Below are 15,287 nucleotides of genomic sequence, written 5' to 3' on the forward strand. Positions count from 1 at the left end.
GGTACGGGCGTAGCCTATTGTCATCCGAATGATTTACATAGAAAATCTCTCTGTTTATATAATGCTTTCCGAGCTACTTCCATCCAACAGTTGCCAACCATTATTGAGTGTCACTCATCTCCTACAATAGGATCCCCCTACATGGTATCGTGTGGCACCCTAGCCAGGCCATTCCGTCACATACTCCTTCTAAGATTAGCACCAGTGGCCCCCAATCTATCTTGGCACGCAGACCTTCTGTCACCCACCAGTGACATAACGAACACATGGAGTGTCCTTATCCTCTCTATATGAGATCAACGACATTAACCAATACTGTATAAAAATACGTTATATCACACATTGTCTACTAACTGTCCAAGAAGAGGATCCAACGTGTTAGGAAATATTTGTTCCCATAAATGGAAAGGAGGATGTCTCTCCTCATACCTCTGGCACTTTTGTCAGACTGCCAGACATTCTGAACCTTGGTTGAGGTCAGTAGGTCACATGACCAAGGAGCTATTGAAATTCAAATGTAAATGTTTACGCTCCCTAACTAATTCAACTAGGAATATGGAAAGCTGCTCACATTTCCACGTTTATTAGCTTTGGAAAGCAAATGAATGTCCAAATCGTGAAAATAAGACCTGTGCAATGTTGTGCGCAATTTTTCCAACATCATGACACTTATTTGGAGTCTGTGGTTTGAAAACTATTGAGGTTTGAAAGCGCAAATATTGTGGTAGAAATACTTAACTCAAAAGTATCTCTAAAAAAAACGGAGCTTGTGAATTCAAATATAGACTTTATTAAAGCGCAACAAAGCCGAGCTGGTCCATGGAGCAACTGCCTGCCCTGACTCTGAGCTCTCCTTTTATACAGACTCAATGCATAGTCATGCTTATACAATCTACACAGTTACTCCATTATATGTACATGATTAACATCCTTCGGTGTCACATGTTGTTTAGTCACGAGGGCTACGTGCGTTTCTCTAAATGGGGCCTCTGTCTCTTATCTCATTAAATTGGTGGCGTGACTCAAAAGAATTATATACATACGTACGTTAAAGAACAATCAGACTCTGTATTGACTATATTCACTATCCAGGCATGCATCTGGTGTACAAAGTATCAATCATGTTCATTCTGTTTTACCCTTATCATTTCATAACACATTATAAAACATATTAATTAATTCTTAAACATGGTTTACACATGTCATGTCCATAACATACATTTAAGCCTTTCCCAACAGCCATCCTCCCTGGACCTTGAGCCACTATGGTTTTTCCTTGTGACTATGTGCATGTGGCTATGTGTGTCAGGGCATAAGCACAAACAAGTGATAACACTAGTTCCATTGTTACTCCAATCTCCACACAGCTGCAACGAGAAACAACATGGGTCTATACAGGTCTTTATCTGTTCCTGAAGTTTTTATCTCCATCACATGTCATTGACATACCCAGACCAGCTGCAGGGAGCTAGAGGGAACCATCCATTATCAGAAACACAGCATTTGCACTAAAGAAATGTCTCTTCTCTGTTTTAACCCTTTAATTGGTTCTTAATCCATAAGGATTTAAGGCATATAGGCGTTTCATTCTACAACATGCATAATTCATATAATTGGTTTTTATGTTGCGCCCCTAAGTGAGATAGAGTAGTTAACCAAAAATTCCCCACAATATCCAACCTGAAACTGTCTTTACCTCTGTCCCACAAACTGTTAGGGCCTACATAAAACTGTCCCAACAGCAGAGCTTTCTTTTCAGCACCATGGAGTGAATCCTTACCAACGCTACACCTGGCTATCAGCGGAGCCTTGTCTGGCAGCGAAACAGTTAATTCATCCTCATGTACTGCCTGATATGGCTCACTTGCTTAAACAAATGTGGTTTCTACTGACAATTGAGATGTACAAACTATGGAATGATGAGCAGATAAGAGGCACTCCGTAATTTTTATTAAGACATTAATGAGCGAGCTAAGATGGACGTAGTCAATATAACTATTTGTTAAGCACTTTTGAAATGTACAGCGACAGAATTCAGAACAGTATTCTCCTCGGACACCAAGTCGGAACTGTAGGATAAATAAAGGGGGCATATAAGTAGACAATAAAAGCTCTTACAATATTTGAAGAAGACATTTCATCACCAAGTCAGAACAGTAGGCTAAGTTATGAGGGGGAAAGGGACCAGATTATTAGGGTGAGACACATAGGCTACTAACAGCTTACTACACAACATACACTTAGTAATACTTTCTTAGCTACAGTATACATATCTCCAGGGGCGCAACTTTGGTTTTAGAAGTGGGGGGGACATAATAATACAATAGATAGATCTATCTATATATATCTCTATCTATCTAGTCAGATAAACACTCCAAACAGCCTACCCAACCACTCGGAGCCATCCGCATGGTCCTAAAGCACACCATTGCCTAGTCTTGTATCACATTCCAATGATAAAACTGATGCCCAGAGAAATCTGTGCCCCTGCATATCTCCCTGGCATATTACATCATTTTTGCAACAGCATACAAGACGTTTTTGGACTCACAGTTGTGCTGTGCTCACTTGAACAGGAAGGTGGCTCGGCGGTCCTTATTGTGGGCAGAATTTGTCATTAAACTTTGTCATCAAAGTCTGGCATTCTCTGGATTTATGGTTCTTTCAAGACAACTGGGAACTTGGGGTAAAAACTAGTCGAATCATGACGTCAGTGATCTTTAGGTCGGAGCTCTGGAAAGAGTCCAGAGTTCCCGAGTTGGAAGACCGTTCAAAACGTATTTTCCCAGTCTGAGATCCTCATATTTTAGTGGTGTTTTTAATATTAATGCCATTACCCCTACAGTTACAATGATTATTAATGACTTCTCCAGTAAGGATGTTAAGTACATTTTGTTGAGTATTATAATTGTCACGCTCGTCGTAGGAGTGAGTAGACCAAGGCGCAGCGTGTGAAACAAACATGACTTTAATTAGTTAAAGTATACCAAACAAAACACGACTCGTGAAGTCCACGGTAAACAAATACCGACACGGAACAAAAACCCACAACACCCAAGGGAAAACATACAGTTTAAATATGGCTCCCAATCAGAGACAACCCACAACAGCTGACACTCGTTGCCTCTGATTGGGAGCCACTCTGGCCAACATAGACATAGAACAACTAGACACTCAAACACAGCACATAAACACACGGAATCTACACACCCTGACTCAACATATAAAGTCCCCAGAGCCAGAGTGTGACAGTACCCCCCCAAAGGCGCGGACTGCGACCGCGCCTCAACAAAACCCCCAAACAGGGGAGGGCTGGGTGGGCATTCCTCCTCGGAGGCGGCTCTGGCTCCGGGCTTGACCACCACCCTTCCATAATTCCCCCGTAGCGCCCCTGGTCCGGTCTGACCCCGCTGGCTGGATCTGGACTGGACATTGACGGAGCGGATTGCTTACGCTCCGTTGTGGAGCAGCTGACCGGTCTTACCAGGCTGACGACTCGCACCCCGGGCTTGGTGCGAGTAGCAGGAACGGGCTGAACCAGGCTGATGACTCGCACCCCTGGCTTGGTGCGAGTGGCAGGAACGGGCTGGACCAGGCTGACGACTCGCACCCCTGGCTTGGTGCGAGTGGCAGGAACGGGCTGGACCAGGCTGACGACGCACACCGTAGGCTTGGTGCGTGGAGCAGGGACAGGCCGGACAGGGCTGGCGACGCACCCCGTAGGCTTGGTGCGTGGAGCAGGGACAGGCCGGACAGGGCTGGCGACGCACACCGTAGGTTTGGTGCGTGGAGCAGGAACAGGCCGGGCTGGGCTGGCGACGCACACCGTAGGTTTGGTGCGTGGAGCAGGGACAGGCCGGGCTGGGCTGTCGACGCACCCCGTAGGCTTGGTGCGTGGAGCAGGGACAGGCCGGGCTGGGCTGTCGACGCACACCGTAGGCTTGGTGCGTGGAGCAGGGACAGGCCGGACTGGGCTGGCGACGCACACCGTAGGTTTGGTGCGTGGAGCAGGGACAGGCCGGGCTGGGCTGGCGACGCACACCGTAGGCTTGGTGCGTGGAGCAGGGACAGGCCGGACAGGGCTGGCGACGCACACCGTAGGTTTGGTGCGTGGAGCAGGGACAGGCCGGGCTGGGCTGGCGACGCACACCGTAGGCTTGGTGCGTGGAGCAGGGACAGGCCGGACAGGGCTGGCGACGCACACCGTAGGTTTGGTGCGTGGAGCAGGGACAGGCCGGGCTGGGCTGGCGACGCACACCGTAGGCTTGGTGCGTGGAGCAGGAACAGGCCGGACCGTACTGGGAACACACACCACTGGCCTTAAACGGGGATCAGGAACGGGCCGGACCGGACTGGCAATACACCTCAGTACCTCTCGCCGTGCCTCTACAACTTCCTTCCTCCTCTCGCCAATGGCTCCCGTAACCCGGTGGCCTTCTCTCCTCGTCTCCCATTTCGCCCTGTGGCAGCCTCCTGCTGCCCAGTCGCCCATGCCGTGTGCCCCCCCCTAAAAAATTATTGGGGGTGCCTCTCGTCCGTCCGACGATGGCACTGCTGACGCCGCTGCTCCTCTCTCGCCAGGGCCTTAATCCTACCCCAAGGTCCCTTGCCCCCGAGCATGTCCTCCCAGGACCACACTTTGCCCACCTGGGCCATCGCCAGCCTCTCCATCTCCTTTCCTGGCGCTTCCTCCCATGTCCAGTCTGCCTGCTCCTGGACACGCTGCTTGGTCCTTTTACGGTGGGGTTTTTCTGTCACGCCTCGTCGTAGGAGTGAGTAGACCAAGGCGCAGCGTGTGAAACAAACATGACTTTAATTAGTTAAAGTATACCAAACAAAACACGACTCGTGAAGTCCACGGTAAACAAATACCGACACGGAACAAAAACCCACAACACCCAAGGGAAAACATACAGTTTAAATATGGCTCCCAATCAGAGACAACCCACAACAGCTGACACTCGTTGCCTCTGATTGGGAGCCACTCTGGCCAACATAGACATAGAACAACTAGACACTCAAACACAGCACATAAACAATGACAATAATAGTGTGGTTTTCTTCATACACTTCAAGGAAAATTCCACCCAAAAACGATATATTGGTATTTGTTTCATTAGTCGATTGTTGATATGTCAGGCATCAGGTTTTCAAGATTATATAACTTTAAAAATACAGCTGTATGATGCATTTAGTGTCACGGTTTCGGCCGAGGCTGCTCCTCCTCCTGGTTCGGGCAGGCTTCGACGGTCGTCGTCCCCGGAGTACTAGCTGCCACCGATCTATGTTTCATGTTCGTTTGGTTTTGTCTTGATGTTGTACACCTGTGTCTTGTTAGTCCTCGTTAGTGTCCTATTTAGTTCTTGTTGGTTGTGTGTGTCTTTGTGTGTGATTGCTCTTCTGCTTCGTGTTGGAGCTACTATTTTCCCTCCAGTGTTTTGGAGAGGTTCTTTTGCACATGTTAGTACGCCGTTTGTTTTGTCGCCTGTGTGCGCCGTGTATTCGCCTTCGGGCTTATTGTGCTTATGTCTTTTGTGAATATTGCACTAAAGCCTTTGGACTGAGCCTCTGCGTCCTGCGCCTGATTCATACACCACACCCACCTTCAGCACCCGTTGACATTTAGCATCATATGATGCTAAATGCACCCTACTGGCTGCGTGGCACGGTGGAGCAATATGTTGGCATATGCACAATGGTTGGCCTGTCAGTCTCAAGGTTCTCCTCTGCAGAGCTGATGGCCTTTAGACCCTCTTAGATAGGAAACACAGTTTCTACTCTACATCCCAACCCCCCTGTGACTCCACACCACTTGATTAACTCGTCCCTCTCACGGTTCCAATCTCAGTGTTTCCTGCTTATAACTACTAATATTATTGTCATCTTAAATGTTTTTTTCCCCAACTGTAACACCAGTGTTACCCTACTGTATACATCCTGATGTTATACTAGGAAAATTGTGTTTCCATAGTTAGGGCTGAGAGTGAGGACTTGTGAAGAGAATAATCAACAACCTATGCATAATTAAGACATTTGCTTTGTGAGAAGGTGTTAACCGTCGAAGGTGTAAACCAATTTCCACAGTTAGCCATTGTTATGTAAATTAAGCTGGAAAGTACCAGTGGCCTAACCTTGGCTCCAAGTCAGAGCAGGTCCACTGGAGCCATGGCCCAGTGAGACACGGGTGCCAGTGTGGTATCTAAACATATGATGCTAATTATGCTGTGAGAACAAGGAATCCGCTGACGCTGTACTTTGATTATAAAGGTTTATTATATCAAAAGATTTCAGCGTCGATTTACAGACATCTGCAGGCATCTGGAGAACAACCGACCCAATCTCTTAATATGTTGTTCTGTCCTCCTTTGTCCCAACCAAGGTATTTATAATCTGTGACATGATATGGGTGGTTTCCCCTACAGACCAATCCCAGGATGCCATAAAACAGACTTCCTCTGTTTTAGGGTGCCCCTATAGAACTGCTCTCCAGATGCTTCCTTAAGCTGAGTCAACATCCTCTAAAACACCATCTGCAAACATTAGCAAAGTCATAAATTGCTTAGACACCACACCAGCTTATGTAGATGGAAACAGAAAAGTCAGAGTCTTTTGGGTAGAACACTGGGGTAAATCCTCAATGGAAATGCGCCATCATGTCCTTTTTTCAGGCCTATCGCCAGGCTATCAGACTCTTGAACAGCCATCACTAACCGTCTACCAAGTGATTCTAACTCACAGAAGAAGAAAAAACACATGCTATCACACACACACCAACACACACAACCAATGCTGCTGTTCCATTTTATAGAGACATTAAAACACTGGACACTTCCCGTTTCACACTGTATTTAAATACTGTATTCTTGATATGGCTCATTCTAATATCTCTACTACTGTACATTGCATTTTAGTTACACTGTTTATACTATTAGGTTCTGAACAATGGAATGAATAGGCTCCATTGTTATGCTAACCGTTTAACCATTGTGATTCATTCACTTCAAGGTTGCATCTCTGCATCACTTCAAGGCTGGAGACAGTTGTTGTGTGGTCAATTGTCATAATAATGATTAGCCTGAGACAAGTTACCTTGGTTTAATCCTGAGAAAGGGCCTTGGATATCAACAATGCCATATTATACACCAAACAGATGTGGAGGGTCCAACACCCTCCCTGATTCCTCTGGAGAGTCAACCTGACCTGAGTTGGAACTCTCCTCCTGCCCAGACTGCTATTTGTGGGGCACAGGCTCCTCCTATATGAGTGTGTACTATGTTGATGGTGTTAGTTGACTGTGAATTGTGTGCGGCTCTCTAACTAACTTTCAACCCATAATGTCTGAACTGGCAGTCACATGTCCTAAACATGTTTCAGAGTTGCAGTGTATGTTAGAAAAATCTATAACTTGGTTGATTGATAACAATTGCATAGTTTTCACAACTGTTTCTCTCTTTTTTTTCTGCAGAATTGACCTCTCACAATTCAACTATTGAGGATGTTGCCCCATATGCTTGAAATGCTGCCCAGCTCAATGTGCTGGGTCAGATAGAACTGACACTACATGGATAACACTTGGAGCGATGGTGACGGATGCAGCCGCCATAATATGGCTCACTGGGAAAGTGCTCCACCTGCTGGTGAAAGACAGTACCTCACCCACTGGGAAAGGGAACGCCAGTGGCTGAACCATGAGGAAGAAGCTGCCATGCGGGCCCACTACAACTCCCATAGACAAATCTCTCAAATGGACTTCCGTGGACATGGGGCACAAGAGATCCAGCCGCCTCCTCTGTATCATCAGGGCCATCACAGAATGGCTCAGAGTCAGAACATAAGGGATTGGCCCAATCTCTCTGGACCCTTAAGAGGCCAGTCACCCCCTAATGTAACCTTACTCCGCAGTGGAGAAAGAACAGAAGCATGGACTAAGTATGAACCCCACTTCCCCAGCTATGAGTTTTTACCCCCAATCTTTGTCGAAAGAGGGCATGAGGACATTTCTCTTCACCATAACGCTGACCGTGATTATATGGTTGGTCGGACAGTGAAACATAACAATCTCCATTACTTGGAAAGCAAATGGCAGATGTTCAATCCCACCCATTCCAATGAACATTCAAGGGGACATTCTAATGAATACTCAAGAGGATGTTCTAGGGGTGGCTCTAGTATACGGTCAAGGGGTGGCTCTAGTGAACGTTCTAGGGGTGGTTCTAGTAGACGTTCTAGGGGTGGGTCTAGTGGATGTTCGAGGGGTGGGTCTAGTGGACATTCTAGGGCCCATTCCAGCAGGTCTCCCAGGCTGGACTTCCAGGCTAAGCATGTCAACCCTTCTCAAACTACGACCAACAGTTCTCCAGACATTCAGAACGCCAACATCACTCCAACTGTTCCTGTGGTCAACAATGAACACAGTGAAACAACATCAGGACGAACAGCAGGTCCTGTGAGAGATTCTACATCACTTGTGCAGGCCTTCACTGCGACTGCACAGCAGTGTGTTTCTATGGATCTCCCTTCCACGGGAGGTAGAGAATCTGGTGTCATTTACCTAAAAGCAGCCCAGGTAACAAATGCAAACACCCATGGTATACTAGGACATAGTCTTCCTTCCCAAGCCATAACACAACAAACCGATAATCTTCCTGGCAATGCTGCTCTGGTTTCTCACACCCAGACCTCTGCCACCCCTGAACAGCAACATGCTCTCTTTCCTTCTCCCAAACCTCTCACTGAGACACCTCAGGACAAACCACCTCATAAACATAAGATCTCACTCAATGAAATACAGGACTGGCTCCAGAGTGTTTTAAGATCTAAAAATGGACCCGTAAATGGGAACAACTCTACACAAGACCTCTCTCAGTCCCAACAATCCAGCACAGAGAAGATGGATGTTTTACAAGCAGGCAATACGTACCGACATCTAAACACCAAAAACGACCAGGCGAGGCCCACTGAGAGATTTAATGCTGAGGACTCCACTGTACGGCTAGAGATTACGTCCACCCCCAGGTGTATGACCCTGACGGCAGTCGCCACCGCTCCGCCCCCCGTGGCTATCGTCCCTCCAATGGGTCCACAGCAGTCCCCAGAGCCCATGGAGACAGAGAATGCAGGCAATGAGGTGCCATTTAAGGTTTTACATGCCTGGTCCATCAACGAACAACAGGCAGAAAGCCTTTGGGAAAGAGCTAAAGATGATGCAAGTTCTCGAACTGTCCTAAATGAGACGGTTCAAGTTGAGAGTGTTATGGAGTATTATAAGCCTGTAGATGCATCTGCAACATGTTCACTGGCATCTACTGGAGAGGACATTGATGAGGTACTTCAGGTCAATCCACAGATGGACAAGAGTTCACCTTCACCATTTGTCCACACCAACCCTCAGGCAACTGATATTGTACGCATTTGTGGTACCCAGACAATTGTGGACGTTAGCGCTAATGGCGCAGATGAGAGAACTCTTGATTTGTCCACAATTGATGAAGTTCAGTTTAAGTTAAGTACGCTGCAACAACTGGTTAGTTATCTGGAGAGTGCAGCAACAATCACAGAGGCAAAGGATGGTTGTCTAGAGGCCATATTGGAGATGTATTGGGGCGGGGATACCTCTAACCTGTTAAAAGCTTTAAAAGACAAAAGGGATGAGAAAATCATGCAGGATGTGTCTGCCTGGGCTGCAGAGGATGAGAAGGCAGTGGTTGTCTTTGCAGTCAGTGGTATATCACTGGGAGAAGTCGTCGAGAACTTTCCCATTCCAGCACATATTGACAGCTCTTCCCAGGTGGGTTACAGGTCATCATGGTTAAATGTCAACGAGAAGCTGTATGACATTGACAAAGAATCTGGAAGAGCTTGGTCTCTGTGGTTTATACCAGATAAAGCAGAGGAGAGTTCCAAAGTGGTTGGGGGAGTAAAAATGGATGACACCTTCCACAGCAAGATGGAGACTGTGGACTTGCCTGCACAACAACCTGTTGAAGCAGAAGTAACAGACTCTGACCTCGCAACAAACACAGTCCTCATGATGGACGCAGACCCCCTAACAGACGCAGACTCAGAGACAGAACCCCTTTCCCCAATGATTTTGACCGTCCTCACATCAGAGGATGCTGTGAGACTGCTTGCTGAATCAGAGGCACCAGATGCAGACCTCACAACAGACTCAAACTGCCCAACAGATGCAGACCTCAAAACCGTCACAGACCTCACAACAGACTCGGACACAGACTCCCTTTCCCCAATGAATTTGACCATCCTGACATCTGAGGATAACATGAGACTGTTTTGCCAGATCGAAAATGGCTCTGACCTCCAACTCGGGTCCCCTGAACCATGCTCTGAAAACCAAGATAAGACACAGACAAAGCAACTAGAGAATATAGTAAGTGGCAGCTTAGATAAGTCCTGCTACTGTCCTTGTATTATTGAAACTGACAATGGGTTTGAAAGTGGCCTATGCTCCAGTTGTCAGAGAGAGAAAGGATTGCAGCAAGGTACAAGATGTATAACAATCGCTCACTGCTTTACCGTGTCAGATACAAGCGAAAATTCAGATCAGGAGACAGAAGCAACAGACTCGGACCTCACAACAAACACAGCCCTCATGATGGACGCAGACCCCCCAACAGACACAGACCTCCCAACAGATGCATTCTCAGAGAGAGAACCCCTTTCCCCAATGATTTTGACCGTCCTCACATCAGAGGATGCTGTGAGACTGCTTGCTGAAACAGACTCTGGGGGGAAGGCGACTGTGGACAATCAATGCAGGGACAAGAAGCAGATACAATCAACTGAAGAAGAGGGTGATGACAATCAATCCAGTGACAATAAAACAGAGGGAGAAATGCAGAAATGTACAAGCGTCGTACCGATCACTGACTTTTTTTTCTGGTCAGATACAAGTGAGGATTCAGATCAGGAGACAGAGGAGAACCCTAATGAACTACATGCTCAGATTGAGGCTCATGCTTCTAATGTTAAAAGGACAGAGCCTGAAACTGATGCCAAAGCACCATGTGAGTCAGCCCAAGAACATAATACCCAAAGCAAAGTCAGTCTTGGTTCTGAGGATAGGGAAAGACGGCAAGAGAAGGACCAAGACTGTAGGATGAGTACATCACCACTTCCCAAGGTTGAAACCCCCTCTAAGTTAAGATCTAACATCATAGCAGACAACTGGTGTTCACCTATAGAGGACTGTGGTTCACCTGTATATAAGTATGACAAAGTTGCTGACTTTGTCACCCAATACAAAACCTGCAAGTCAAATAAAAAAATATATATATATATGGAAAAGGAGAAAACCCTCCATCCAAAGTCATCTGATAGACAAAAGCCCAAGAAAAGCCATGGGAAAGCAGAGAGGGGACAGTCACTATCCCAACCCCCTAAGAGCTCTGGGGTGAAGGCAACTGTGAATAATCAACGCAGGGACAAGAAGCCACATGCGTCACGCAAGAGGAGACATTTGACAAAGAGTGATGAAAATCAATGCACAGACAAGAAGAGGGGATCATCAACTGAGAAAGAGAGCGAGAACAATCAAAGTAGGGACAAGAAGAGGAGACCTTCAATTGAAAATGTGGGTGAGGGCAGTCAATCTAGGGACAATATGTCACAGATGAGGAGAACTTCAACTGAAACTGAAGGCAGGAACTCAGGTGACTCCAAAGAGTTGCAGTGCCAGTTGGTGGAAAGAGAGCAGGACAGCGGCAGTGGAAACGCACCGCTGTGCCCTGGGGTGAAAACCCTCCATGTGCAGCAATCATCAACTACCACCGTTCCTCTCAAACTCTCCATAAATGTCCCCAAAAAGCCTTCCACAAATGGCTCACCATCCAAACATACTGAGGAAGTCCCCAAAATGACAAAGGAACATCCAAAGAATAAAGCCCCGAACAAAACTAGCAGGCACCGCTCCCCTGCAAAGTCAGTGTCTCCTGTTGTCAAAGAGAGGCAGAGGAATGGCGTCAAACACAAGCAAAAAATGCAACGCCTGGAAGTCAGATTGGAAAAGCTGTCCTTTTCCAAACATCTTGTCAGGAAAGGTTCTCCACCAAGCCGGAAGAGGGTGGAGGATAGAGGAGACCCTGGGGGTTTAGGGGTAAAGGTTTCTAAGAATGCTGACTCGTCCATGAAACTAAAACGTAAGGCAGAGAGCGACTTGACATCCCAACAGACGTTGACAAAGATTCCGAAGGAGTTGAATAGGAATGAGAAAGGATGGTTTTCAAAAAACGAGTGTGAGAACGACTCGCCGCCCCCCAAGCCAAAGCTGCCAAGGATTCCCAAGCTTCCGAGGACTCCAGAGGTTTCAAAGGATGGGAATGAGGGAGAGAACAGAGAAGAGACATCTCCCAGTGCTTCACCTGAATCACAAACGCTGAACAAACCTGCAAGAGTGGCACACAAGCCGAAACCTTTTATCAAGCCTGCCAGTTCCAATGGTAATAGCCCAGGTAGTCATGCTTGCCCTAATCCGGCTAGGGTATCGCCGCCATATGGCAATGGACATTTTGGGGAAAAAGTCTCTGCGAGGCAGCAGGTGTTCTCTGATTGGGAGAGCAGCTTTGTCCCGACTCCAACCCCCCGGACTCGCAGACGATCAGGGTGTCCTCCAGAGGAAGTGGAACGTCCACAGGCCAGTCCCAGGTCCAGCTTGGAGACCAGGATCATCCGACCCATTCTAAAACGTGTCGATGCTCCGCCAAAACCCAAGCAGAACATCAGCTTCGCTTTGAATCCAAGGGCGGTGCACTACTTCATGCCCCGTGAATCTGAAAATTACGTCATGTTCAACAGGTCTTACATGGATCCTGAAGATGCACAGCGTTCTGACGAGGATGAGGAAGATGCTCCTGTGAACTGCCAGAACACGAAGGAACAGCCCCCTGTTAGGGAAGAGAAGCGGCAAGATATAGGGGAGCTGAAGCCTGGACCAAGCGGTGCATGTGAAAAGAGCTTCAAAAGGAAGCGTGAAATGCAGGAGCCCACTGCCATTTTGATGAAGAAGAGCATTGTTCAGGCAAACCATTGGATGAAGTCTCTCCATCGTGAACCTCCAAAAGACTCCAGACACTCGGGTAAGGACACCGATCACAAGCCACTGGCAAACAAATATGGTATGTATTCCCTCAGTTTTTGTGTAATATGTATAGCTAGCATTGGCATGAAAAACGAACACACAGTATAACACACTACAGGTCAATATTTAGTTACATTTTATTGGATTTCCAGTCATTGACAAGTTCTTCTGGTTACAGCAAAAAAAAATGGAGTTGGTTACAAGTGGTCAGAGAAACAGACGAAGAGGCCAAATGAAATTGAAGGTAAGTTGCAGGCTATGCTAGCCTCACATGGTAGGCTACTTTTACAATTGCGCCAATGATTTCCCAGTATTTCAAACAAAGTTGTATATGTATTTTTCCTTTTAGAAAAATGTCAGACGTAGACAGTTTAATGTTGGGTTCTGATTGGAAACAACTAGATCAGGGTCTCCAAAAGTCAGGACTGGGCCCCCCGGGTGCACGTTTTGGTTTTTGCCCTTGCACTACACAGCTGATTCAAATAACCAAAGCTTGTTGATGAGTTGGTTATTTGAATCAGCTGTGTAGTACTCAAGCCAAAAACAAAACGTGCACCCAGCGAGAGCCCTTGGACGGACTTTGGTAATCCCTGATCTGGATGAAAGGTTATGTTATGATGAGTTTCTGGTATTGAGAAGTTCAGGATGCAAGAGAGCAGTCGACACTCAGCTGGAAGTTTGATTTACATTTATTTCAGTACTGGATCATTTAATAAGATGAACGTACTTTGCCTCTTATCATATGACTGACTTCCTTACCACATCTTTCAACTTACAGTGAGGGAAAAAGGTATTTGATCCCTTGCTGATTTTGTACGTTTGCCCACTGACAAAGAAATTATCAGTCTATAATTTTAATGGTAGGTTTATTTGAACCGTGAGAGACAGAATAACAACAACAAAATCCAGAAAAACGCATGTCAAAGATGTTATAAATTGATTTGCATTTTAATGAGGGAAATAAGTATTTGACCCCTCTGCAAAACATGATTTAGTACTTGGTTGCAAAAACATTTATTGTAGTTGGCCACCAGGTTTGCACACATCTAAGGAGGGATTTTGTCCCACTCCTCTTTGCAGATCTTCTCCAAGTCATTAAGGTTTCGAGGCTGACGTTTGGCAACTCGAACCTTCAGCTCCCTCCACAGATTTTCTATGGGATTAAGGTCTGGAGACTGGCTAGGCCACTCCAGGACCTTAATGTGCTTCTTCTTGAGCCACTCCTTTGTTGCCTTGGCTGTGTGTTTTGGGTCATTGTCACGCTGGAATACCCACCCACGACCCATTTTCAATGCCCTGGCTGAGGGAAGGAGGTTCTCACACAAGATTTGACAGTACATGGCCCCATCCATCGTCCCTTTGATGCGGTGAAGTTGTCCTATCCCCTTAGCAGAAAAACACCCCCAAAGCATAATGTTTCCACCTCCATGTTTGACGGTGGGGATGGTGTTCTTGGGGTCATAGGCAGCATTCCTCCTCCACCAAACACAGCGAGTTGAGTTGATGCCAAAGAGCTCCATTTTGGTCTCATCTGACCACAACACTTTCACCCAGTTCTCCTCTGAATCATTCAGATATTCATCGGCAAACTTCAGACGGGCATGTATATGTGCTTTCTTGAGCAGGGGGACCTTGCGGGCCCTGCAGGATTTCAGTCCTTCACGGCGTAGTGTGTTACCAATTGTTTTCTTGGTGACTATGGTCCCAGCTGCCTTAAAATCATTGACAAGATCCTCCCGTGTAGTTCTGGGCCGATTCCTCACCGTTTTCATGATCATTGCAACTCCACAAGGTGAGATCTTGCATGGAGCCCCAGGCCGAGGGAGATTGACAGTTATTTTGTGTTTCTTCCATTTGCGAATAATCGCACCAACTGTTGTCACCTTCTCACCAAGCTGCTTGGCGATGGTCTTGTAGCCCATTCCAGCCTTGTGTAGGTCTACAATCTTGTCCCTGACATCCTTAGAGAGCTCTTTGGTCTTGGCCATGGTGGAGAGTTTGGAATCTGATTGATTGATTGCTTCTGTGGACAGGTGTCTTTTATACAGGTAACAAGCTGAGATTAGGAGCACTCCCTTTAAGAGTGTGCTCTTAATCTCAGCTCGTTACCTGTATAAAAGACACCTGGGAGCCAGAAATCTTTCTGATTGAGAGGAGGTCAAATACTTATTTCCCTCATTAAAATGCAAATCAA

The 15,287-nt window shown here is 46.7% G+C and overlaps 1 protein-coding gene across 2 annotated transcripts in view; it reads left to right on the top strand.

The window, feature by feature from the left end:
- LOC121542554 overlaps positions 1-15,287 on the top strand; it is a 38,462-nt gene that overhangs the window by 20,583 nt on the left and 2,592 nt on the right. Inside the window, exons 2-3 of one of the 2 annotated variants that reach the window (XM_041851963.2) lie at positions 7,466-13,130; positions 13,272-13,337. In XM_041851963.2, coding sequence (XP_041707897.2) covers positions 7,562-13,130; positions 13,272-13,337 — 5,635 coding nt within the window. In that variant the 5' untranslated portion in view covers positions 7,466-7,561. The remainder of the gene's footprint in view (positions 1-7,465; positions 13,131-13,271; positions 13,338-15,287) is intronic. The other variant, XM_041851964.2, reaches the window with a different exon arrangement.

This window comes from Coregonus clupeaformis, chromosome 28 (genome assembly GCF_020615455.1).
Source record: "Coregonus clupeaformis isolate EN_2021a chromosome 28, ASM2061545v1, whole genome shotgun sequence".
Classification (NCBI taxonomy): domain Eukaryota; kingdom Metazoa; phylum Chordata; class Actinopteri; order Salmoniformes; family Salmonidae; genus Coregonus; species Coregonus clupeaformis.